Source organism: Taudactylus pleione, unplaced genomic scaffold (assembly GCF_031769625.1).
Source record: "Taudactylus pleione unplaced genomic scaffold, aTauple2 ptg000156l, whole genome shotgun sequence".
NCBI lineage: Eukaryota > Metazoa > Chordata > Amphibia > Anura > Myobatrachidae > Taudactylus > Taudactylus pleione.
Window position 1 is genome coordinate 19,683,589 of NW_028284558.1, and position 24,709 is coordinate 19,708,297.

A 24,709-nucleotide genomic window follows, 5' to 3' on the forward strand; every position below is an offset into this window, starting at 1 on the left:
CCAAATCGTGACCACGACTGCCTGGGGAGAGTTCAGTGGAAATCGTGTACATTGGCTGATTGGGAGCAAGTCGGTATGTGTGTGGGGACCTTAACACTGAAGGGTAGAAATGTAACTACTGTGCCATTGTGTTGTTCTACATTAAACATAAGAAAACTTATAGCCGAAGTTTAGACCCACACAGCTGCTAGAAATTCGTATTAGGTAACCTAGCTCACATGGTCTAATACAGTGGTGTTAAACTCGGGCCCTCCAGTGGCTCTGGTACTACATATCCCTGCATGCCCTGCCACAGTTGTAGCATGCCATAGTGGCAAAACTGTGGCAGTGCATGCTGGAATGTGTAGTTCCACTGCAGCTGGAGGGCCCGAGTTTGACACCACTTGCCTAATGGGACCAAATATGTACAGTATGCAGGCCAGTAGAGAGCTGGGTGTGTGGCCTAATTGTGGGAGGCGTGGCCATGCCCTCCTAGAGAAAGAGAATAAAAAAGTATTTGCAGTGCCGTGAAGCGGCACTGAGCACCAAACAGGCAGAGGAGAGAGGCTGCTGCTTATAGGTAAGAGAGAAGAATTCTAAAGATGATTATGATCATCACACAAATAAACCCTAATGTGTTGAGAAATGTATTTATTAGGGATGAGTGGGTTCGGTTCCCTGAGAACCGAACCCACCTGAACTTCGGGATCCGGGGCGATCCGAGTCCAAGCTCGGATCTCCCTGTCTGCCCCGGATCCCTCTCCCGAGGCAAAACCTCGAGATCTGCTGTCGGATCTCGAGGTTTTGCCTCAAGCGGCCATTTAAAAAAAAATGCCTTTGCCTTTAATGGGCAAAGTGCTGATTGGCTGACAGAGCCGTCTGTCACGGCTCTCAGCCAATCAGCATTATGGTGCTCATTTGCGTGTACCAGCATGCGGAGCAGGCAAGCTGGGACTTGCAGTTCTACTTGTAAAGACAATGTTTGATATTTTTTGCTCTTTTTTGGGGGGGGGCACGCCATTTTTTTCTTTTTTTACACAGGTTTTTTTTGTTTTTGTTACCACAGCAGCACAGACGGGTCTCACGGACCTGTCATTGCTCAGGGCCAATCACACAGATGCATGTAACACGGATCTCCCGGGTTTGTGCTATATGCAAATGCGCACCATAACGCTGATTGGCTTCCTGTCTGCCACTGCAGTGCCACTCCTAGATGGGCCACGTGTTTGTGCCGCCCACTTGTGTCGCTTAGCATAGTCATCCAGCTACCTCGGTGCAACCTTTTGGCCTAAAAACAATATTGTGAGGTGTGAGGTGTTCAGAATAGAGTCGAATTGGTTGAAAAATAATGTTATTGGGGTTATTATTAGCGTAGGAACAAAAAAAGGCCCATTTTATGTGATTTTAGCGTTTTTTTTAATTTTTTAAGAAAAAATCCAGATCCAAAACACAAAACCCAGAACCCAAAACACGGAAGGGTGGTTTTGGCAAAACCAATCCAGATCCAAAACACGAAGAAAGATCCAGATCCAAAACCAAAACACGAAAAGTGGCCGGTGCACACCCCTAGTATTTATATTATGTCAGTTAGGGGGTGCTTCCACTGACAACTAAATAATAAAACAGACAAGAGAATTGTCTCGTGTGGTGCACACAACAAATGGTTAAACCACAACTTTTATTATTCACATAATAAATGTCATAAACCATCTAACGGCTGATGTGCTTCATATGTGTAGTTCAACAAAATATAAATGTATGACTCTAAAATAAAGACACAGAGATATACAGTATAATTTTGGCAGAAAAAATGTTAGCTATTTATTTAACACTTACATTAAAACTAGAAGAAGGAAAGAGCTGTATGGTGGCAAAGAAAAGAACTGCCAAAATCAAAACAACCGATCAATACGGTATGCAATCGGGAAGCCGACTGCCTAAATACCGGCAGCCGGCTTCCCGACTGTCATATCCCGGCAAGGGTGAAATGCCGGGCGTCTAGATGTAGACGCCCGCATTTCCCCGACGCCGGGAGACCGGCGCCCGGCATCCTGATCGTAGTTTTGCCGGGCGCCGCGAGCGGACAGCCGCGGGGGGACTTAGGGTTAGGCATCCCCCCGGGAGGGTTAGGCTAGGGGGAGGGAGGGTTAGGCACCCTGGGGGGGACTTAGGGTTAGGCACCCCCCCGGGGGACTTAGGTTTAGGCAGCGGGGAAGGGGGTGGTTAGGGTTAGGCACTTAGAGGGGGGATTAGGGTTAGGCACTTGGGGGGGGAAGTTAGGGTTAGGCACCCCTAAGGAGAGTTAGGGTTAGGGGGGTTAGGTTATTGTTAGTAGATACTCACCTATCCACGATCGGGATTTCCAGCGCTGTCGGGCTTCCGCTGCTTCGAACTCTGCTCATGTCGGGCTGACGGGAATCGAATCGCCGGCCAGCGGCTTGCGGTATTTCATACCCATTCCGATCAATACACCACAAACAACACCAAACATGCACTGAAGGTGGATACCACAAAAGGGTGCCAAACAACACAAAAAAATCCACACAAAAGGGGGTATCCAACTAAAACCTTCTAACTTGACTACCCACCCGTATGAGTGATGATGCTGCCATTGTTATGGTGGACAGCCAACTACCAGTCGATGAAAGTGAGTGCACCCAAAATTAAATAATTGTACCCAAGTTAAATTACCTATTGTTCTTCTTCCTCCACAAATAGCCAACTACAACACACAAAAATCAAAATCGGGAAGGGAGGGTGGGAAGATCAAAAATCAAAGAGACTTTGGCCCACAAATCAGGGCCATAAGAGCAGAAAAAAAGAGGACTACCACCTAAGAAGTGCCCACAGCCTTGAGGTTTAAAAACCAGTGAAATAAAATAGATAGATATGAAAAGTGGCTAATTATATAGATGACACATATATAACCTAGGGAGGCCAATCCCAGGATTTGCGGGATCCCGGGATTTTAGGCCCAAAACACCGGGATTGAACCGTGCATTAGTTTAGCAGAGCACGCTGCCCAGGCCTGGCAGGCAGTGCAGAGGGCAGGCTGTACAGCTAAGCGGGCATCACGTCAGAGGTTAGTTTGTGCAACCGAATGCCAGGAAGAGGACTGTAACTGGAGTGAGGACTGAGGCTGTCCTGCCTGGAGTGTGCTGCTGACTAGTGCTGCCTTCTGGACTAGACAGTGGAGTGGACTCTGGGGCTGCTTCAGACCCACTCGCAAGCGCTATGCGCTCGCAAGCGGGTTGATGTTTGCCCCCCTGCGCATGTGCCGCCTCCGGCGTGCGCATGCGCGAGACCCGGCAGGTGATGGACGCTCCGTCACTACGGGTCTCACACCAAAACGGGGCGGCTGTTGATTGTGATTGACAGCTCGCCCCATTTTGGAGGCGGGCCGGGGGGTGGCTACACAAATGGAGGCGTTCCTGAAGGAACACCTGCCACTTGTGGGAGGCACCACTGACATCACCAGTGATGTCAGTGGTGAGCTTCCTGCTCTATTTAGAGCAGGAATCTCACTGGGACTTGCGGGAACGAGACCCTACCACAAGGGTCGCATCGCAAGCCCCGATGGTTGCAAGCCCCGATGATGACCATCGCGACCATCACCTGGTCACTCGCAAAAGCTGTGGGTTGTTACAGCTTAGCGAGCGGCCAGGAGGTCGGCTCAAAAAAAAATTACGCCCTGATTCAGAGCGAGCGCTCTGAAAGAGCATCTGTCTCTGAATCAGGGCCTCTGTCTGGAATGTACATGAATTTTTTTTTTTTTTTCTTACTGTGGTGCTGCTGTGCTGGCTGAGGGGGCTATAAAAGTTATTTTATTTCTGTGGGTGGCTGGAGGGCACTGAAAGTTTTAGCACAGAAACACAGGCCCACCGGAAAATACTAAAACTTTCATACCCCCCCTCCACACCAAAGAAATAGAATAATATTAATTTTCTATCTTAGAAAAGTAAAGAATAATAATATTTTCATTACTCAACTCAATCGCAGGGATCCTGTGACTGAAAAAATGAGGCGTAATTGGCTTCTCCAATATAACCCCTTGAATAAATTTGAATAATATGATAATTGAATGAATATGAATACAAGAATAACAATTTGTATCTCTCAACAAAAACACACAGGATACCACCTTCTTGCTGAGCCACAATTTTTATTATAAAAAGTGAACACAGGAGTGGATACAGAATGCATAGTGAGTTTCAATCTCAATTCATATTCTATTCACGCTTTCTCATCACAGGTTGTGAACAGAAAATACATTGGCTATTTGATTGACTCACGTGCAATGTAGTTTAGGAAAAGCGACACCTGGTGGACAAAAAGTTGTATTACACGCTAAGACTTTTTCCGGCGCCACAGTACGTTCCATTGTGATCAATAGTGAAAGGCGCGACTCAAGAAGTACCGTAATGGGCGAGATGTAGGGCGCGCTACATGGCGTATGGAGCAACAAACTAGCTCTGCCCTTCTGTATATTTCAATTTTATTTTGCTGGTTTTTAACATGTTGACATTTATGATGTGAATAATAAAAGTTATGTTTTAATACCTTGTTGTATGCACCACACGAGACAATTATCTTGTCTGTTTTTGTCAGAGTCTAATTGTTGTGCTCCCAGTTCACATTATGCCACAGTGCCCAATGCTGATGATGAAGCTATGTATGGGGTCCCCTGGGTGATTGCTCAAGCCACTCTATTATTAATCCGACACTGGTCAGTAACAAAAATTGGACAAGATATATAGGATAACGAACAGTAAATTTACTAGAGGGATTAAATAGCCAGATGAGTTATGTCATGGGTGCGCTCATAAATCACAATATGCATTAAGGAAGGGACATCCCTAAATACAGGGTTTGTTATGGTACACAGTTGGATAGATAGTAGATGGGGCATGAGATAAGTAAAATGGGCATGAATTGGCTGGACTGGAGTGAAAGGTATGTTTGTGAGGATATGCAAAATCTTTTTTTCTGTAAGACAACATGAACATCATATGACTGCATAAAAAGGACATTCCTTAGCTCTGAAGCCTTTCCAGTCGATCACGTTTCTTAGAAGACATTTTGGAGCACTAAATATTATTAATCTCAATATCTATTGCTTGAGGTTAGGATCACTGACAGGCAAATCAAATCAGAGCAAGACGGGTTAGTACATATGTTAAACAAGGTATAAAGGATTATGCACAAACAATTATTGGTAAATAACCTGGTGGTCAGGAGCTGCAGGGACATTACTACTTTGTACTCAAACGGGTGCTCCAATGTTATAAGCTACGCCTAAGTAGAACAACCTATAAATAAAGTGATGTACGTTTAAGGAGAGGATGGGTGTATGTGCATAGAATTCAGTGTTTGACACCAAATAACTATTACATTGATGGGTCCAGATTACTTGTACTTGATTATGTTGTTATATACCCAAGGTTAGTTAGTGCACATCACTACTTCTAATAAATGACTAATGCAGGTTTCCAGAAATGTCAGATGTAGCAGAAACTACTTATTAAGTTATAGACAACCAGGAGAACCATGGAAATACAAGAAAAACACCAATGTACAGTATGCTTATTATTTACAAAGCTAAATGTTTTCTGTTTAAGCAAATAATCACAAGGCTGCTGTGAGTACAATTAAAGGCACTGTCAAGCACTCAAGGGCCATTTAGTTCATATATTGTAAAATGAAAGTTAGTCAATCCTAAGAGATTTCTACACCCACCAATTTTGTTTATATCCTATGTATGACTGGTACTATTCTCTTTATTTTACCTTATCTAGGATTTTGCTGTAATTTGTGTTTTATAGAGACGGTTTTCATCAAACTTCCTTTGTTTCACCTTACAGTGTTTAACCATTTCATTACCCACCATCACAGCTGTCCCAAGCAGTAGAACCCGAACTGGCAATCAGCTTCAGCTAGGAAACTAGTAAACTACCTTTAAAGATCTTCACATGTAATACTAGACAATGAGATGAACTCCTGTTTATAAAATTTGCTTTGTAATTCTGTCACCTTCATCAACACCTGTGAACAAGGATGTTGTCCCGTTTACAATAAGGGTCATTCACCAAAATATGTATATTTTGAAGGGAAGTATTACTGACTAGGTGCTACCTACCAACGCTGCTGCATGTCTCTCCATCAGGATTTAATGTCCAGCCTTCATAGCATGAACATTTGACAGTGTGTTTGTGCTGTTCGCACACTTGGCTGCACCGCAGATGTTTTGTGCAGTAATCCACAATGTCACAGGTCTTGTTATCAACACTCAGATACATTTCATGTGGGCAGGAACATACAACCCCCCTACCGGGAGCCACACTGCATTGGTGACTGCAGCCTCCATTGTTCAAATAACATTCATCTGCAGGGAATACAGAAATAAAATGTAAATAAAACAAGTGTTACACAAGCTAACAGAATACAGAATGCACAGGTGTCAAAAACAATAAAATTTAGTTTGCTTATAATCCGTTTCTGATCTTCATGAAAAGACCATATTAGGTGGTTACAACATAAATAATTATTTTATAAACTCACTAAGGGGGGAATTCAATTAGTTGCGGAACTTTACCGCCGGCTAATAGATTCCTTAGGCTAATTCAATTAGCCCTGAAGTCAGCACTTACCAACGGCCTAGCCTAATCACAGGAGGCGTAGCCACACTCCCCTTAGAAGAAAAAAACAGCGCTGCATGTCAAGGAGGAGGGGAGGTGCTGTGAGCCCCTCAGTAAGGGCTGAATCCAGGGGAGCCGCAATCAGTGTGATTGCAGAGGAGACTACTGCTGCTGCTTAGTGACAGCAGTCACCCTTGTCCCACTGCAGGCCAGCATACAACAGCATGTGCTGGACTGCTGACATGAAACCGGCACTTATCGGGCATTTTTTTTCACCTGCCCAGGGCCTCGAAAACACACAGGTCTCTGTGTTAACGCAGATCTTATGTGTTTTCACCACCTGAAAAATATTTTTCCAGGTGGAAAAACGGGAACCAATTGAATTGGGCATGAAAAAAAAAATGAAAAAAACACCTGTTTTTCGCACCCGAAAAAATATTGTATCTAATTGAATTACCGGTACTTGTGTACTTTACTCATTGCAGAGATAACCCAAGTGTCCTACACTCATTAATATTACCAATCATGGTAATGTCTAAATCCCCTTCACGGAGAGGACCCTGACGTCATCAGCCAGTGCCCAGCGTCATTCCCAGTGTCCAGCGTCATTCCCTACCACCCAAGTGGGCATAGAGGGGGAATATAACCTTGTGGCGGGCGTAGCGCGCCACCGAGCCCGCGAGGGGACAACTTTCTTCTTTAGGTGGGGACAACTTTCGGTACTTGTGTACGTAAAGTACACAAGTACCATTTAAAACATTCATTGGGTTCTCTCTGTAATGAGTCCGTAAAGTACACAAGTACCGAATTACCTCCTAAGTGTATCCCGTGCATTGTTCCACATTATTTGCATTAACCATATTAACCAAAATACTATAACAATAATACAATAAAGGCACAGACAACAGTGCTGGCTTTTTAAACGCTGTAATGTAATTTTTTTATTGACCAATTAATATGAATTGGTGGTGGCATTAAAGAACGACATGACAAACAAACAAACAACAACACAAAGCAAACACTGATGTTCAAATAAAACAACCCACACATTCAGGTGGTGTAGTTATCTCCTGGTCAGGACTATTGGCCTACTATAATTCACATAATGAGAAGGAGAACGCACTCACTAAACCTAAACCAAACATCAACAAGCCACATACCGTTCTTTACCACCACACACAACAGAGACAGTCAAATAGGGTGGGAGCAGGGAGGGTGAACTGGAACAAAGAGGCAGTTAAGCTGCCTTGCAGCAACTAACAACCCATAAAACTTCTCCCCTAAACAATTTTATGCTGTAGGTCAACAAAATCAAAAACCAGGATGCTAATTCTTAAAAACGAAATGCCACCAGCACATTAAAGGGGCAAAAAACACCTAAACAGCATAACTGTCAACATTGTGGTGTTGACATTATGAATGTCGACACTGTAAATGACTATATCTCGTAAAAACTGAGTAATATTGCAGGAGCACTGGTACTCACATGAGCACTGTGCTTCCATATCCTACATAAATTTATGAATTTAGTATTAGAAAGAGTATTGAGGGGAAAGTGGATGGGTAGAAATGATTGGGGCTGGGACTGTCTGATGGCCTGCCCTGGTACAACATGGTGTGGTCATGCTTCCTTCGTATCTTTGCCACATACAGTATTTCCCATGGCAGCCTTATGTATCAGGATGTCCTCATATGTCACTGATCTAGCAGACTCTGCTGCAAGACTTTGCTTTATTGGATTTTTTTATTGACATCAACTACTGGTCAGAATGCAAGCAATGAGTAATGTACTAAAGATGAAACCATATAGCTCTGCAACATGCGGGGGGGGGGGTTCCATATGCTACATATTGTTTACATTTACAATACAGATATTTCAATAATGTATCAGTATAGGTGCATACACACACAACGATTTTGTAAATGAACGATTTTTTTTTCAAGGGAAAAATTAACTAAAATCATTTACTAAAATCGTTCATTTACTAAATGTAATGAAGGATTTTTTTGAACTGCAAGTGATTTTTGCATATTCCCTTAATGAAAATCGTTGAGTTGGCCAGTCTGACTGAACTACAAACGTGAATGCGCATGAACGATAATCGTTCATAGTTTTAACTTAGAAAGTGAACGATTTTTTCAATGATTGATCGATAAACGATATCATTAACAATAATCGTTCAAAAAATCGTTTTGAGTTTATGCACCTTTAGAAATGTTGCCATTTGTCTGGTTACTTTTAATAACAGTGTAATAGGTAGATTTAGAAAAGCTTCTAAACAAGTGAGGATGTTTCCCATAACAACCAATCAGATTATGTTTATCATTTTCTAGAATGCAACAGAAAAATGATAGAATCTGATTGGTTGCTATGGGTAACAACTACATTTTTAAAAGCTTTAGTAAATCTACCCCTCAGTATAGTCAAATGTTGCATGTAGAAGAAGTTAGACTGTGTTTACTTTTTATATTATTGTTACATTTAAAGTGCAGTGAAATGTGCTGGTGCTACACAAATAAATGTAAATTATACTAATAATACTAATAATAATAATTATAATAATCAATGCGGTGCAGGTTTGGTCCGTGTAGCTGTACAAGGGAGAAACATTTAGCAATTTGCAGAAAACACCAGTCATTTAGTAAAAAGGTTAGTTGTTGGTAACAGTATTGCTAGTGACAGGTAGGATGCATGTAAGCTTAGAAAAGCCTTATTTTATTCACACGCGGTTTAGTAGCCGTGATTGGTAATTTCCAATTGCAGACCTGAGGTTAAAAGTCAGGACAGAATCATATATTGAAGACATAAATAACTTGCTTTTTTAACAGCCTAGTGAGGAGTTGATGGGGAGGCTGATGAAGAGGGTGGATGTCTCAGAACAAAAAGCTGTACGTACTTTCATTTCTTATTAGAGAGAAATTCTAAGCCATGTACTTTACTAGCCTGAAATACGGCTGTACCTTCTGCAATAAATAGAGTGTAAAGTCTCTGCTACTTATAAGTACTGTTGAGGTAACTTTGGGACTGATTCAGAGCTGAAGGCTATTCCGATGATCACGCAGTTCAGTGATTATCGGTGGTCTGCTCATGCATCACAGTCACATTGCACACATGCAGCGAATGAATTGCGATTCGGCTCGCTGTGAGGATTTACTCACAATTGACAGAAAGAGATTGTTTTGTGGGTGGTTATAGGGACTTCCAGCGTGTCGGGGCAGCATGTACTAGCCAGCATCTGTGATCACGCATGCAGAAAACAAAGCTCCAGCGTATTAGTTACGATGGCCATTATGAGTGACCATAGACTCACTCCAGGAGTTGATGTTTTCCGGATATGCGTCCAATGGTGCATTTGTGTGTGCAGTTGCGGGCAGCTACAAGGGATCCGGTGGGCGTCTCAATACAAATTCTGCCGGCATAGGCATTAGCATATTTTAGCAGTTGCTAAGCGAAAAAAATTCGCAAATGCATTTGTATTAGCATACATCTCTGCATCAGGACCTTTATTTCTACATCTTTAAGTAGCAGTATGCTTTGCACATATCTCATGTATTTTTTAGGGGTTTTAAAAAGCTTGTTAAGAATTGGACGTATGTCGACTTTTAACGTAAGGTACGTAAAGGTACTGGAGGACTGGTGCAATGATAAACAGCCGTACTCTTTAACAGTTTCTGAATGCTTGATGTTTATTGACCCCTACCACAATAACATTCATTAGTGTTACACAGTGAATCTGAAATATGGTCATCAGGACCCCACACAATTCACATTTTCCAGGTCACATAGCAGGTGCACAGGTGTATTCATTACTCACTGACACATTTTAAAAGATCCACAGGTGGAGATAATTATTTCCCTTGTGATTGTCTGAGGAGACCTAGAAAACATGCACTGTTTGAGAACCTGTGGTGTAACATCTACATGTCTGTCTATGCCACAGGTTCTCAAACTCGGTCCTTAGGACCCCAAACAGTTCATGTTTTGCAGGTCTCCACACAGAATCACAAGTAAAATAATTAGCTTCATCTGTGGATGTTTTAAAATGTGTCAGTAAGTAATGAATACACCTGTGCACCTGCTAGGTGACCTAGCGTGAACACTTTTTCCTGTACCCCAGTTGCTAATGAACAATGTTGGGCACAGTACCCACTGAGATGTTCTGGACGTTGCCAAACAAACATATTTCCAATCTCTAATCTCTGCTCAAGTCTCTAACCCCAAGCAACTTTTTAATACATTTAAACTGCTTCTTACCCCTCCCTTACCCAAACCACCTGCTACTATCTGTGCACAAGATCTTGCTTCCTATTTCAAGGACAAGACTGATAAAATCCGAAATGAAATGGTATGCTCTTCCTCAGCTAATGACCTGCTCAATTCCCTATCTGAACCCTCTGGAACATTCTCTTTATTTGACCTCACAAACGAAGATGAAGTATCTACACTCTTCTCATCCTCCTACTCTATTACCTCTCCTCTAGATCCTATACCCTCACAAATCAGTAAAGCTCTGTCTCCAGTGCTCATCTCAACCCTAACTAAAATCTGTAATCTCTCTTTCTCTACTGGCATCTTTCCATCACTGTTCAAGCATGCAGTGATTACTCCCATTCTGAAAAAACAAAATTCTGACCCTAACACTCTCTCAAATTACCATCCTATCTCCCTGCTCCCATGCCTCTCCAAGCTACTTGAGAGACTTGTCTACACCCGCCTCACACACTTTCTTAACTCACACAACTTATTGGACCCTCTTCAGTCTGGCTTTCGTTCCCAACACTCCACGGAGACAGCACTGACTAAGGTAGTAAATGATCTGGTCACTGCCAAGGCTAAAGGTCATTACTCACTACTAATTCTTCTAGATCTATCTGCTGCTTTTGACACTGTTGACCACTCTCTTCTCATACAAACACTACAATCCCTAGGTCTTAAAGACAAAGCTCTTTCTTGGTTCTTTTCCTACCTATCTGATCGCTCTTACTGTTCGTTTTTCTGATTCCGCCTCCTCTTCGCTACCTCTATCAGTTGGAGTACCGCAAGGCTCTGTCTTAGGTCCTCTGCTATTCTTAATCTATACCACCTCTCTTGGCAAACTAATCCGCTCTTTTGGACTTCAGTACCATCTGTATGCAGATGATACTAAAATCTACCTATCCTCCCCAGATTTATCACCATCTGTATTGGTCCATGTCAGTGAATGTCTTTCTGCCATTTCATCTTGGATGTCATCTTGCCACCTGAAACTTAATATTTCTAAAACAGAATTAATTATATTTCCACCAGCTAATAACAGTTACCAACCTGATCTCTCGATCTCTGTTGATAACTCGACAATCCACCCTGCCCCAAGAGCTCGCTGCCTAGGTGTCATACTTGACTCTGAACTGTCCTTTGTTTCCCACATTCAATCTGTCTCAAAATCATGTTACATACATCTAAAAAACATATCCAAAATCCGACCACATCACACACAAGACACTGTAAAAACACTAATCCATGCACTCATTATTTCCCGCATTGACTATTGAAATAATCTCCTCACTGGTCTTCCCAAAAATCAGGCTATCGCCATTACAATCCTTTATGAATGCAGCTGCAAGGCTTATCTTCCTTGCTAAATGTTCATCATCTGCTGCACCGCTCTGTCAGTCCCTCCATTGGCTGATGGTTTTCTACCATATTCAATATAAAATACTTTTACTTACACATAAGGCTATTAACCAAACCACACCAACATACATCTCTTCACTCATTTCAAAATATCTCCCAACCCGACCTCTCCACTCAGCACAAGATCTGCATCTCTCATCCCCATGCATTACTTGCTCCCATTCATGGTTACAGGACTTTCTTCGTGCTGCACCCACTCTATGGAATGCCTTTCCTCTAGTCTCCAATTCTTCAAGCATTCCTTGAAAACTCACCTCTTCAGGCAAGCTTATCAGATTCCAGAACCCCCCACATAACCTTCATAGCTTCCATATCTAATTACATCCCCTTTCACAGTCCACACATAACCTCACACATTGTCTTTCTTTCACATCCTCCTGATATTTGGCCGACATTCATGTGTGTTTGGATCATGCAGCCCAAGAAACTCTGCATTGTGGTTGGATCAAAATGCAATATATAGCACCTATCCTTATGTATCAATGCCCATTTCCCTATAGATTGTATAGCTAGATTGTAAGCTTACGAGCAGGGCCTTCCTACATATATATCTGTCTGTTATTACCCAGTTTTGTTCTATTTATGTTAGCAATTGTAAAGCACAATGGAATATGCTGCCCTATATAAGAAACTGTTAATAAATAAAATAAAATAAGATGTTCAGTTTGTCAGCATTATCACTAACTCAAATGTGTCTGTCCTCCTGAATCATGCTTTCAATATGGCACAAATTGTCATCTGTGGTGGACGTGCTTGGCCAGTCAGATCACTGCTCATCTTGAACATCTGTCCTGCCATTATCAAAGACAGTGCACAAAACCCAAACCTGTTTCTGTGACATCCCCCTGGTCTAGAATCACTAATAATCACAAATTATTATGCTACCATGCAAGATTTGTATTAGGACTAGAGATATGCACGGACCCCCGTGTTTTGTTCTAAATCATTGTTGTGTTTTGGTTTTTGTTTTACCAAAATCACTCCTCATGTGTTTTGGATTTAGATCTGGGTTTAAAAATAAAAAAAATTGATAAAAGCAGCTAAAATCATAGAATTTGGGCCTCTTTATGTTCTTACAGTATTATTAGCAATAAAATTAGTTTCCAGTCAATCTGATCACCTCACAGCTCACAATATTGTTCACCAATATTGACCAAAGGCTGGTTGGTTAAACTAAGCAACAGAGCAGTAGCACAACACACAGCAGTTTAAAAGAATGTAGCAAATCTATGAAACATTGCGACACAGCGGTGGCAGACAGGATGGCAATTTAATAAACTATAAGACCCCATAGAAACAATGTTTTCATTAATCAAGAACTAGATCAGACAGACTCAAGGGTAGTACAGGGAAATGGATGTGGAGTATGTAGTGGAAGGCAGGTAAAAGAGAATGATCAATTGATTAATTACAAATATTTAAATTGACATGTGGCATTGCAAGAGCTGTTTTGCAGCAACTGAGAAGAAAAAAGGCCGTAAAAGAATACAATGTTAACAGACAAGAAGTTTTCCAAAACTAGTAATATATTAAAAATACACAGCATTTAAATTAAGTGTTCTTATACTTTGTAATGTGGAATTAAGGATTTAAAATAGAGATGATAGTTATGAAAGATAGATAGATAGATAGATAGATAGATAGATAGATAGATAGATAGATAGATAGATAGATAGGATATTATGTTTATAGAAAAGTGGCAAAAAGAGTTTAAAATTCAAATGGAAGAAAATTGCATATACCAGAACCAAATAAGAAGCATTATCACCCCCTCTGGGTTAACCATAATGGCAGTGATCTCCACATAAATTAGGTTTTGCCTGGCTAATGAATTAAATATCGCTTCCAGGAAAAAAATTACATTTGATCATAAGTTTTCATCTTCTTGTCATGAAGTGGAATAATGAGAAGTGTTATATCATGGCAACTTTCACTAGCATGAAGAGTCTTATTAATAGACTCTGAAATATATCTATATATTTACTGGCCAAGTGCTGTTCATGTGATAATGTCACCTAGATTTACTGTATGTACCTGCTGTTCTGCAGGAATGTGAGTTCACCTATAAAGGGCTTACAGTATATCTACGTAAAGATGACTTTTAAAAAGGAAACTACTGTAGAGTAATTTGCAGAAATGACATACTGTACTGTACTTTATTAATAGTGCAGACTTAGCAATGTACAGTATAGTTCTACTGCTGTGGTGGAACTAAAAATCTCAGCATGGAAAGTAGCAGCATAATTCTCAAAAAGTGCAAAGTTGCAGTAATCTTACATTTGATACATGACTTGTTTTTCTTTTATAAATGTAATTATTGAAAAAAATATATTTTCTGCTACTTCAGGTACATTAGTAAATATATCTGCATTATTCAGGCTTATGTCTAGGCATGTTATGATGGGTACATCAGTGTCTATGTAGTAGTTTTTTAACTCCTCATGTGCTTGGATGCATATATTATTAATAGGCGTTCAGCAGGGATCCATTAAATTCAATATGATACTAAAGTGCTTCGAGCTTAGGGCCTGATTCAGAGATGGACGCCAGAATTGCAGATCCGCACACAAGCGGCCGTGCAATTCCATCCATCTAAAATTCAAATGCATAGGAAACAGACACCTCCTTGCTGCATAGGGCTGTGACCGAAGTCGCAGCCTGGATTCACAGGTCACGATGAATGTCCCTTTGGCCAGGCTGCTGTAGTTGAAGCTTACCGCAGCCTGGCCGGGTCATGGCAGCTTGCGAGTGACTGGCAGCGCTGACCTGGCATCTTCATGATGCCTGATCGGTTGTTCATGGAGCCCATCTGGAGCATCCACAAGATGCTCCATGGTTGCTGCAGCAGCAATCCTGGCTACAGGGTGCCATTCCAGGAGCAAAGGCCGGGAGGTGCGATAGTGCCGCCTACAGAGCCTCTGCACTCTGGGCCTGATTCACTACCGATCGCAACCGCGATTACACATGCAATTGGCCGATTGTTGCATGCACTAACACTCCACTGTGATCGGGACTGTGATCAGCAGGGAGTACTGTTTGGGAGTGGTGACAGTGGGGTGGTCGGTGAAATGCAGGCATGCCAGTGCGTTTGAACGCCATTACAAGAGTGTGCATAATATATCCATCACAAGGCCATACGCAGATTGAGCTTTCACTGTGTGTGACGAGGTTAGCAATTTCTGAGTAAGGTTAGACCTTGTGCAAGTGTACGTGAGGCTTTGATTGTACTCAGTGTTACTGATGGTTTTGCAGACTTGCTAAGTATTACGGATGTATGTAGGGTAAAGTGGGTGTCCTTATGTTAGGCTTCGTATGGCATTGCAATTGCAATCATTAGCATATCTTCGCAGTGAGACTGTGTGCATAATCGCTATTGCGATTGCAATAGCGATCCTTACTGAATCGGGCCCTCTATGCGATGGCACCGGCCGCTAATAGCTAGTTACAACCCTGATAATAATATTTTACTTTAGGTACACACTATGCAATATTTCCGGGCAATAGCCCATTTTCGGCAACTGGGTCCGATAATCTCAGAGTACATTATGCAGCACCCAGAGCTGATTATCACTCCAAAACCAGTCGGATTGTACGATTGGTTCTGACATTTCTCCAAAATAATGAGTCGATATCGTGCACATTTTCTAGTGTTTACGAATTCCTGATCATCTCTCAAACATTTATGCTTAAAAAGTCACCTTTGGACAGATAATCATTTGGATTAGATTGATAAACACTAGATTGTACACTCACATCAGATGTTCTCAAAATCATTTAATAGCTTTGAAAGCTGTAAAGTCGGTCAGATTGTGAGTGGAATTGATCACGTGTGTACATAACAGTGGGCCTGATTTAGAGCCGCTCGTAAGCGGCCGCTCTTTCGTTCCGAGCGATGTTTGCCCAACTGCGCATGCGTACGGATCGTAATACGCATGCGCGAACCAGTCAGTGCGGCCGAAAATCGTTTGTTCGCTAAATAGCGAATGCCTGCTAATATGAGTGACAGAATGAGGCGTATGTGGGTGGTAACAGGGGAAGGTGCTTGAAAACGGGGAGTGGAGATTCGAACGCAGGCGCGCTTAAAGGTCAAAACGGGCGTTTTATGGGTGTGCATAATTAATACAGCAGCGTCATTGACCACGTCACTGGGTTATTTTATAGTCAGAACTGCTCGCAAGATTGTGGTAGGAAAAACCAACCACAAGAATAGCGAGCAGTTCATACGCTGGTCGATGTACTCGATTAATCTAATAAATAGCGGACATGACGTAGGATGCGAGCGGCCAGGGGGCGTAGTTATAAAAAAAACGACCGCAAGTTTTGTTCGCTCGTTCAGACATAGAGGCGTGAACAGACCGCAAAGAGCGAACGGTTCATTTGAATAGCCACCCCTTTTTTCTGAACGAACGACCGCAAATAGCGACCGGCTCTGAATCAGGCCCAGTGTCTCCCTAGTACTGCAGTTGATGGCATGCTCATTTTTTCTATTGTCACTTGTAATGCCAATCTCAGCACAGTTAGATATGAGATTGAGAGGAAAAATGGGGTTCAAAAATAACTGCATCAATAAGATACTCTCTAAGGAAAGGCTGGTACCAGAAAACAGAAAGGCACAAACAGCTGGCTGAACCAGCAGGACATTTAAAATGTAATTCATCTAATAACATACTTATAACTGTTTTGTCTGGAGTGATATGGTAATAAATGAAATTCTTCATTTTACTAAAATAGCTATTATTACAGTACATGATTATGATACAAGATTTTGGGCCACTAATAGATTATGGGGCCTATTTTTTAAACTGTGTAAAGCCAAAAAACTTTCTTTTCACATGATTATGGGTGAATTCAGTTAATTTCCTATTTGTTTCTATTTCTATTCTATTTATTACTAACTACCTCCGTCTCCGTAGTTAACTTGTGGACGACAATATGGTGCAACGTAACAAGATATGAAAAGTTTAACTGGTCTCCGCTACTTTTTTCTATGCTGACATCCTGACCAGAAATGAATCTTCTAATCCCTTCCCACTAGGCTGGAGTTCCTCTCCTGTCTCTTTGCAATTAGTTTTCTACTACAGTAGCTGAAGTACCTGGCGTTGCCCGAGTTTAAATATTCAACTTAATAAGTTAGGCATCCCAGACCAACTGCCACCCCTCTGTGAAGTTTTCATCCAAATCCATCCAGTGGAAGGCTCAGAACAGGCTCCCCTGTTCAAAGATCTGCCCAGCGTACACCAACGGGAGGTCCGAATGGGACCCTAACCCCCCTAAAACCTGGCCAGGATCCAACTGGACCACCTCGCGTTGGTTTCAACCCAATTGGTGCAAGGGTGTCCCAACGCATTATATATATATATATATATACACATATATATTTATATATATAAAAAATAAACTAAAAGGTGAAACTCATGGGTCTTCCATATAGGAAATTCACTGACAACTGTGTCAAGTCTTTTATCAAGAAAAAAGTAATCTCAAACGTCGAACAAGACTTGACACAGTTGTCACTGTATTTCTTATTTGGAAGACCCGCCTTTTTGTGTATACTATTGGTTGTTTCTCCTAAATACCCAGGAGGGTACTGGGGCATTTGTTATCTTATTGGAGTGGAGTGCCGGCTTCACACTCTGCATGCAAAATGCTACATTACAGTACCTGCGGCTGTGACACTGTAACGTTACATTTCGCATGGAGATACAGCTGCAGTCGTTCACAGAATATAGGCATGCCGCATAGAATTTTAATCAGCAGAAGCTGCTTGCGCATTGCTTTATGAATAAGACGGTAAAAAGTCACACGAAAATATGCTCGGCGTTACTGAGTTGCATGGCAAATTATATTTAGCACGACTTGTAGCGCACAGTGGTAAGATGTATGTGGACATACCTATATATATATTTAGGTAGCCAGGGATCATAGGGGCCAGCTATGGCTTATTGGTAACTGACTGACATAGATGTATATTCTGATGGCTGCTTCCACTTTTCTTGCCCCACCTACGTTTCCAATCCATTCCTGAAAGTGGTCCATACATGCAGGGTACAGTTACAGAGACCTGAGAATTGCATGCACAGTGTAAGAAAATGTTCTAAGGGTGGGATATACTAAAGGGGAAAATGCGGTAGAATCCCCAAAAATTCAGTTTTCGGGGTTTTTACAGGCAACCCGATATGTACTAAGCACCCTGATCCTGATGGGTAACACTTCTCCGGAGAGGTATCCAAACCCTCCTGAGAGGGATCTAATCGAATCCCACCTATCACTCCAAGCGGCCCGCGGCCTTCTGTGCATGTGTCAAACCTGGAAGTCCCTCTCTTCGGAGCCATCACAAAGGACAGATGTTATCGGGACAGCTGTCCTTTGCAATATTCTAGGTACATAATGTGGTAATCAACCACGGTATGTACCCAAAGATAGGCAGGTTGTTGCAATGCTTAGTACATCCTGCCCTGTATCACTAAAGCTATAGAAATGGCCTAATGGTAAATAAATATGTCTGGTGTGCAAAAATAGGGCCTGATTCTGAGTCACACACAATGCCAATGTTCATGTAGTCGAGTGATTTTTTGCTACTGCACATCAGAAAAATCCCTAAAAACTCCTATAGCGCATGCATTACACAGTGCGTACACATAGAGGTGCTGTTGTGATTGAGGCGAACGGAATCAGAAATATCTTGGAAAAGTGCTGGGTGAAAAAAATCTACCCTTCCAAAGGGATGGTGTAAGGGTCAATGCTGCAATGGTGGCATCTAAAGACACACCAGGTGGTATTACACCATCTGTGGCCAGTCAAAGTGGGCATCTCATTCCTTGCATATTTATGCACACGGATGTACACAGAGAAGGGCTTTGTAGCGGCATTTGCATAAAGTAGCAGATGGCGGCTACCAAAAGACGCAGCTGCGACCGTGTCTGCGCCCACCTCTGAATCATGCCCATAGTGAGAAGCTAATTGTGGGTAAAATCACATGTTATATTTTTTGTAGAGATGTGCGGTTCAGTTCTCCAGAAATCCAAATCCACATAAATTTTGGGAATCCGGGTAAATCCGAGTCACGGTTCTAATCTCCTGAGGAGATTCGGGTAAATCTAGCTCGCGGTTCTGATCTTTTTGCGGTTCGGAATTTGGATTTTAAATCCGAATTTCGGGTTTTGGATTGCATAAATTACATGATTTTAGCTGTTTTCAAAACTTTTTATCTATTTTATATTAAAAAATCCAGATCCAAAACCTTGAAGGACATACAGATCCAAAACCAAAACACGGGGGTCGGCGCACATCCCTAATTTTTTTTAATCATATTGCACAACATTGGCTATATACCGTATTACTAATACTGTATTACTTATAATGATACTGTACCAGAGAATCGCTGTATCAGAGAATATCATATTAAGTTCACTTGATATAAAAGCGAACATGATCATTCTTGGCTTAATCTGAGCATAGTAAAAATGTCAGATCTGTTTTGATCACATCAACAATTTATAGAGGCATCAATTGTCTACAGAAATGTCCAAAGCTCTTACATAAGCTCAGCTTCAATGAATTATAAAGATCAGTAAAAACAAATCTATTCAGAACAAAGGTGTCTGCATAGAATGTAACTATGTGAGACATTTTATCTTATAAAAATATCAATACTAAAACTTCATATATATGTTTTCTGTTAAAGAGTAACTTCAGTTAAACATTTCTATCTACAGAACATAGAAGCGTCTAACAGTATCCTTGTCAGGGCAATTTTAAGAAAGGCATAAAGAAAATTGGCCCTAGCCCACCAGACAGGATGCCCCCCCTTAGACTACTGCTAGTACTTGAAACCCTTGGTATCCTAGAAAAACGGGAGACCAACTGTTTCAAAGATGAGGATCTGCTCTTTAGTGCAAATTGTATTTTATTGTAGAAAAATCAGTAGAATAACAATACAAATACTTATAGACAATATCCGGGTCGTTGCCAGAAAAAACGATATAGAAAAAGTCAGACACTGGAAAATATTAAAACTCAATCACAAAAATTGTCAGTGATAACATAAAATATCACAACAGAAGACCCATTGATATAGAAAAGAATAATAAAAATGTAAACACAAAAAAGACACAACACAAGCAGACAAAGACATAACTAGACAACAAGGTGAGAGGGGGGGAGGAAGGAAGGGAAGGGAGTAGATATAATAAATTGGGAGGAAAAAGAGCAGTCACCTCAGATCACATAATATAATCTCGAGTTTATCAGTACTTATTAAAAAGGGGTTGAGAGAAATATAATGAAAAATAAAAAATAAAAAAATAAATAAAGTAAATATAGCCGTTAATTACTTTCTGAACCAAATACAGGGGCGTAGATTTTTATCATTGTTTGGGACTGATATAGGAAATTGAAGGACGGGAAGCAGATAAGATATTTTTGAAGAACACCGATTCCTTGAAATCTATCCAGCGACACCAAGTATCTCTGAAGGACTCATAATCACCATCAGCAGAGGACAGTATATCATCCATGTCCATATATAGATCCAGCCTAGCGAACCATTCCATAACTGTTGGAGGAGAGGAGGAGCGCCATTTCACCGGAATAACTGCTTTAGCAGCGTTGTTCAAATGGCATAATAAAGTTTTCTTGTAATTTGAGAGGGGCCCAGATGATAGGTGAAACAACCAAAACGTTGGATCTGTAGGGACCGGTTCGTCTAAAATTTTTGCAGAAAGGTTGAGGACTTCATTCCAAAAAGGCTGAAGTATAGGACACTGCCACCAGATATGGAGTGGATTACCTGGAGCCCCAGAGCAGCGCCAACATATATTCGGGACCCCAATCCCCATCTTGGAGAGAGTATCTGGACATCTATACCAACGTGATAACAATTTATATTGAGTCTCCCTAATGCCAACACTAGGAGAGCAAGCGTGAGCCAACTTAAATATTTTCTCCCACTCATCGTCAGTTAGGCCGACTCCAAGCTCCAGTTCCCAGACCTTGGTAAAATTGGGGAGAGAGAGGCTAGCGTCTGCCGAAAGGAAATCATAAATCAGCGAGATAGTGTGAGTCGGAGGGACAGGGCTAATACATAATTGTTCAAATGGCGTACAAGGCAAGCAGAGGGTCTTAGGGGGGCCAAGAGATTGTAGAAAATGACGTAACTGGAGATAGTGCCAGTATTCCCGAGAGGGTAAATTCCATCTCCCACACACCTCATCAAAGGGCACAAAGTTACCGCCACCCACCAGCTGTCCGAACCTAAAAAGTCCTACCGCTAACCAGGGGTGAAAAATCTTAACATCCATACCTGGGGGGAATTGTTCATTAAAAAGAAATGAGGTGAGGGAGGAGTGGGATGAAGATATCGAGGGGGACTTTCGTAATGTTTTCCAAGAGCTTAAGGTAGGGCCAATGGTAGGATGAGAGATTTTGGGGAGGACAGGGAGCCATGGGGCTATTGATAAGGGGATCTTCAGCATCTTATTCTCAATTTGCACCCATTGTTTTGAGGTTTCTGGTCTGGACCAGGACAAAATTCTGTGTAGGATGCAGGCCTGATAGTAACCTTTAATATTTGGGAGGCGTAAACCCCCTCGCTCTTTATGGCGGAACATGATATCTAATTTCAAACGTGGTCTGCCACCTCCCCAGACAAATTCTCTAATGAGGGCCTGGACTTCCAGAAACCATCTTGGAGGTAGTTGAATTGGGAGGGTTTGTAACAAGTAAAGAATCTTGGGGAGAGAATTCATTTTGAGAATGCCCAGCCTCCCAAACCATGAGAAGGGTCCTGATTTCCATAATCTCAAATCCGAACGTATCCTGTTCAGTAGGGGAGTGAAATTGGCCTCAAATAGGCGGGAGAAATCTCTAGTAAGATTAACTCCTAGATATGTAAGTTGGGAAGGGTTCCAGTTGAAAGGGAACGCTGATTTTAGGCCTGAAACCATCTGTGGAGATGCCGTAATATTTAAGGCCACCGATTTAGAGTAGTTGATTTTAAAGTTGGAGAGATCTGTAAAATTTCCTAAATTCCTCCATCAAATTCGGTAGAGAAACAACAGGATGTATAATTGTGGCCAATAAATCATCGGCAAATAAAGCTAATTTATATTCATCGTTATGTAACCTAAAGCCAGAAACATTCGGATTCAGCCTGATTGACCTTGCCAGAGCCTCCATACAAACAACAAAAATCAGGGGGGATAAGGGACAGCCCTGTCTAGTTCCATTATTAATGGAGAAGGAGTCAGAAAGGGAGCCGTTAACCCTAATGCGGGCAGAGGGAGAACGATAAAGAGCAAGGACGCGTTGAAGGCAAATAGGGCCTAGTCCCAAGTGTCTCAGTATTCCAGACATAAAACTCCAATCTATCCTGTCAAATGCCTTTTCGGCATCAGTAGACAGTAGAATAGCTGGGGTATCAGTAGAGGAGATATAATGAATAAGGGCTATAATTTTGGAGGTATTGTCCCTAGCTTCCCGGCCTGGGACAAACCCCACCTGATCATTATGAATCAAAGAAGGTAGGAAATGCTTTAATCTGTTTGCTAGGAGTTTCGCATATAGTTTAACGTCTATGTTAAGAAGGGAGATTGGACGGTAACTGGGACAGAGGGAGGGGTCCTTGCCTTCCTTAGGGATGACCGTTATGTGGGATTCTAGGGATTGGCCTGAAAAGGGGGTCTTGTCGGAAACCGAATTAAAGGCCTCCAACAGTGGGGGAGCCAGTTTGTTCTTAAAGGCTTTATAATAATTTATAGAGAATCCGTCAGGGCCAGGACTTTTCCCGGAAGGGGTGGATTTAATAGCTTCCAATAACTCAGGTAGAGTGAAAGGTCTCTCCAAGTCCACACTGGCAAGGTCGTCCAGCCTTAGGAATCCAATTCTAGTAAGATAGGCCTCAATCGCCTGTTGTTTCCCAAGAACATCAGGAAAGCCCGAGGAGGCAGGTAAATTATACAACGCCGAATAATATGAGCAAAAAGCTTCTGCAATCTTATGGGTATCATGGAACACTAATCCCCTCACATCTTTAATAGAAGGGATGAAGGAACAGGCTCTTTGAGTTCGCAGAGCTCTTGCTAACATCCTTCCGGGTTTATTGCCCCAACGATAATATCAATTATGACATTTTCGAAAAGAATGTTTGACCTTTTCCAATAAAAGTTTATTTAAGGTTGAGCGAGCTTGGACTAAGTCTACATAAACATCAGAGGAAAGGGAGGTTTTGTGAGTAGATTCCAAAACCTGTATTCTCTGCAATAAATGTTCTATCTGTCCCAACCTTTGTTTCTTTAAATAGGAACCAAGTTGGATACATTTTCCTCTAAGGACACATTTATGGGCTTCCCATATAGTGAGGCTAGATACATCCGGGGTGATATTACATTCTAGATATGTATCAATGGCCTCTTCTAACTGAGATCTACAGTAAAGGTCAGACAGAAGGGACTCATTAAAACGCCAGGATCTGGCGATTGGATCAGAAAATCAGAGGGAAATGTCCACCCTCACCGGAGCATGGTCAGACCAGGTTGTCACTCCAATAGAAGTGTCCTGTATCAAGTGGAGAAATCTATGGCCAACTAATATGTAATCTATACTGGAGTAGGACTTATGGGAACTAGAGTAATATGAATAATCCCTGTCTAATGGATGTGAAATACGCCAGACGTCGGACAGCTGATGAGCGTAAAGCAACCGTCTTACCTTCCTTAATGTTCGACAAGGGACTGTTGTGGACCCCGATGAGGTGTCCAGGAGATGATCCAGAACCCAGTTAAAGTCTCCACCTACCATCAAGATCCCCTGTTGGAGTGTATCAATTTTATCCAGAACCCTCTCAAGAAAGGTTGGCTGGCCCTGGTTTGGTGCATAAATATTAACAATTGTGAAAGGTTGATTAAAAATAGAGCATCTAACCAGTAGGCATCTCCCCTCCTCCAAATTATGTACTTCAGCATTAGTGACTGGCAAATGTTTAGCGAATAGAATAGCAACTCCCTTAGATTTCGATTGGGGATAATTGCTATAATATGTTATATGGTAAAATTGATTACTAAGTCGAGGAGCAGATGAGGAGTGACGGAAGTGGGTTTCCTGTACAAAAACGATGTCTGCTCTATCAGCATGAAAAGAACGAAGGGCCTGGGTTCTCTTTTCTGGTACATTCAGTCCTCTGGCATTAATAGAAACTATACGGAGTGAGGCAGCCATATTTGGAAAGTTACACTAAAGCTACATAATACAGAAGAATAGACCTGATAAAGCAATAAAATTAATAGAGGGACTAAGTAAGAGAAAAAGGAGGGGAAGGGAGAGAAGGAGAAAACAAGAAGGGATGAGGGGGAGACACAAAAAACAAATATTGCAATAATATAGCAAAACATTGATGAGAGGAAAAAAGAACCGCTGCCGGACAATA

At 41.7% G+C, this 24,709-nt stretch overlaps 1 protein-coding gene across 1 annotated transcript in view; it reads right to left on the reverse strand.

Moving 5' to 3' along the window:
- Positions 1 to 24,709, reverse strand: part of LRP1B (LDL receptor related protein 1B) — a 1,691,377-nt gene that overhangs the window by 615,206 nt on the left and 1,051,462 nt on the right. Inside the window, exon 23 of the mRNA XM_088474914.1 lies at positions 6,116 to 6,361. Coding sequence (XP_088331040.1) covers positions 6,116 to 6,361 — 246 coding nt within the window. The remainder of the gene's footprint in view (positions 1 to 6,115; positions 6,362 to 24,709) is intronic.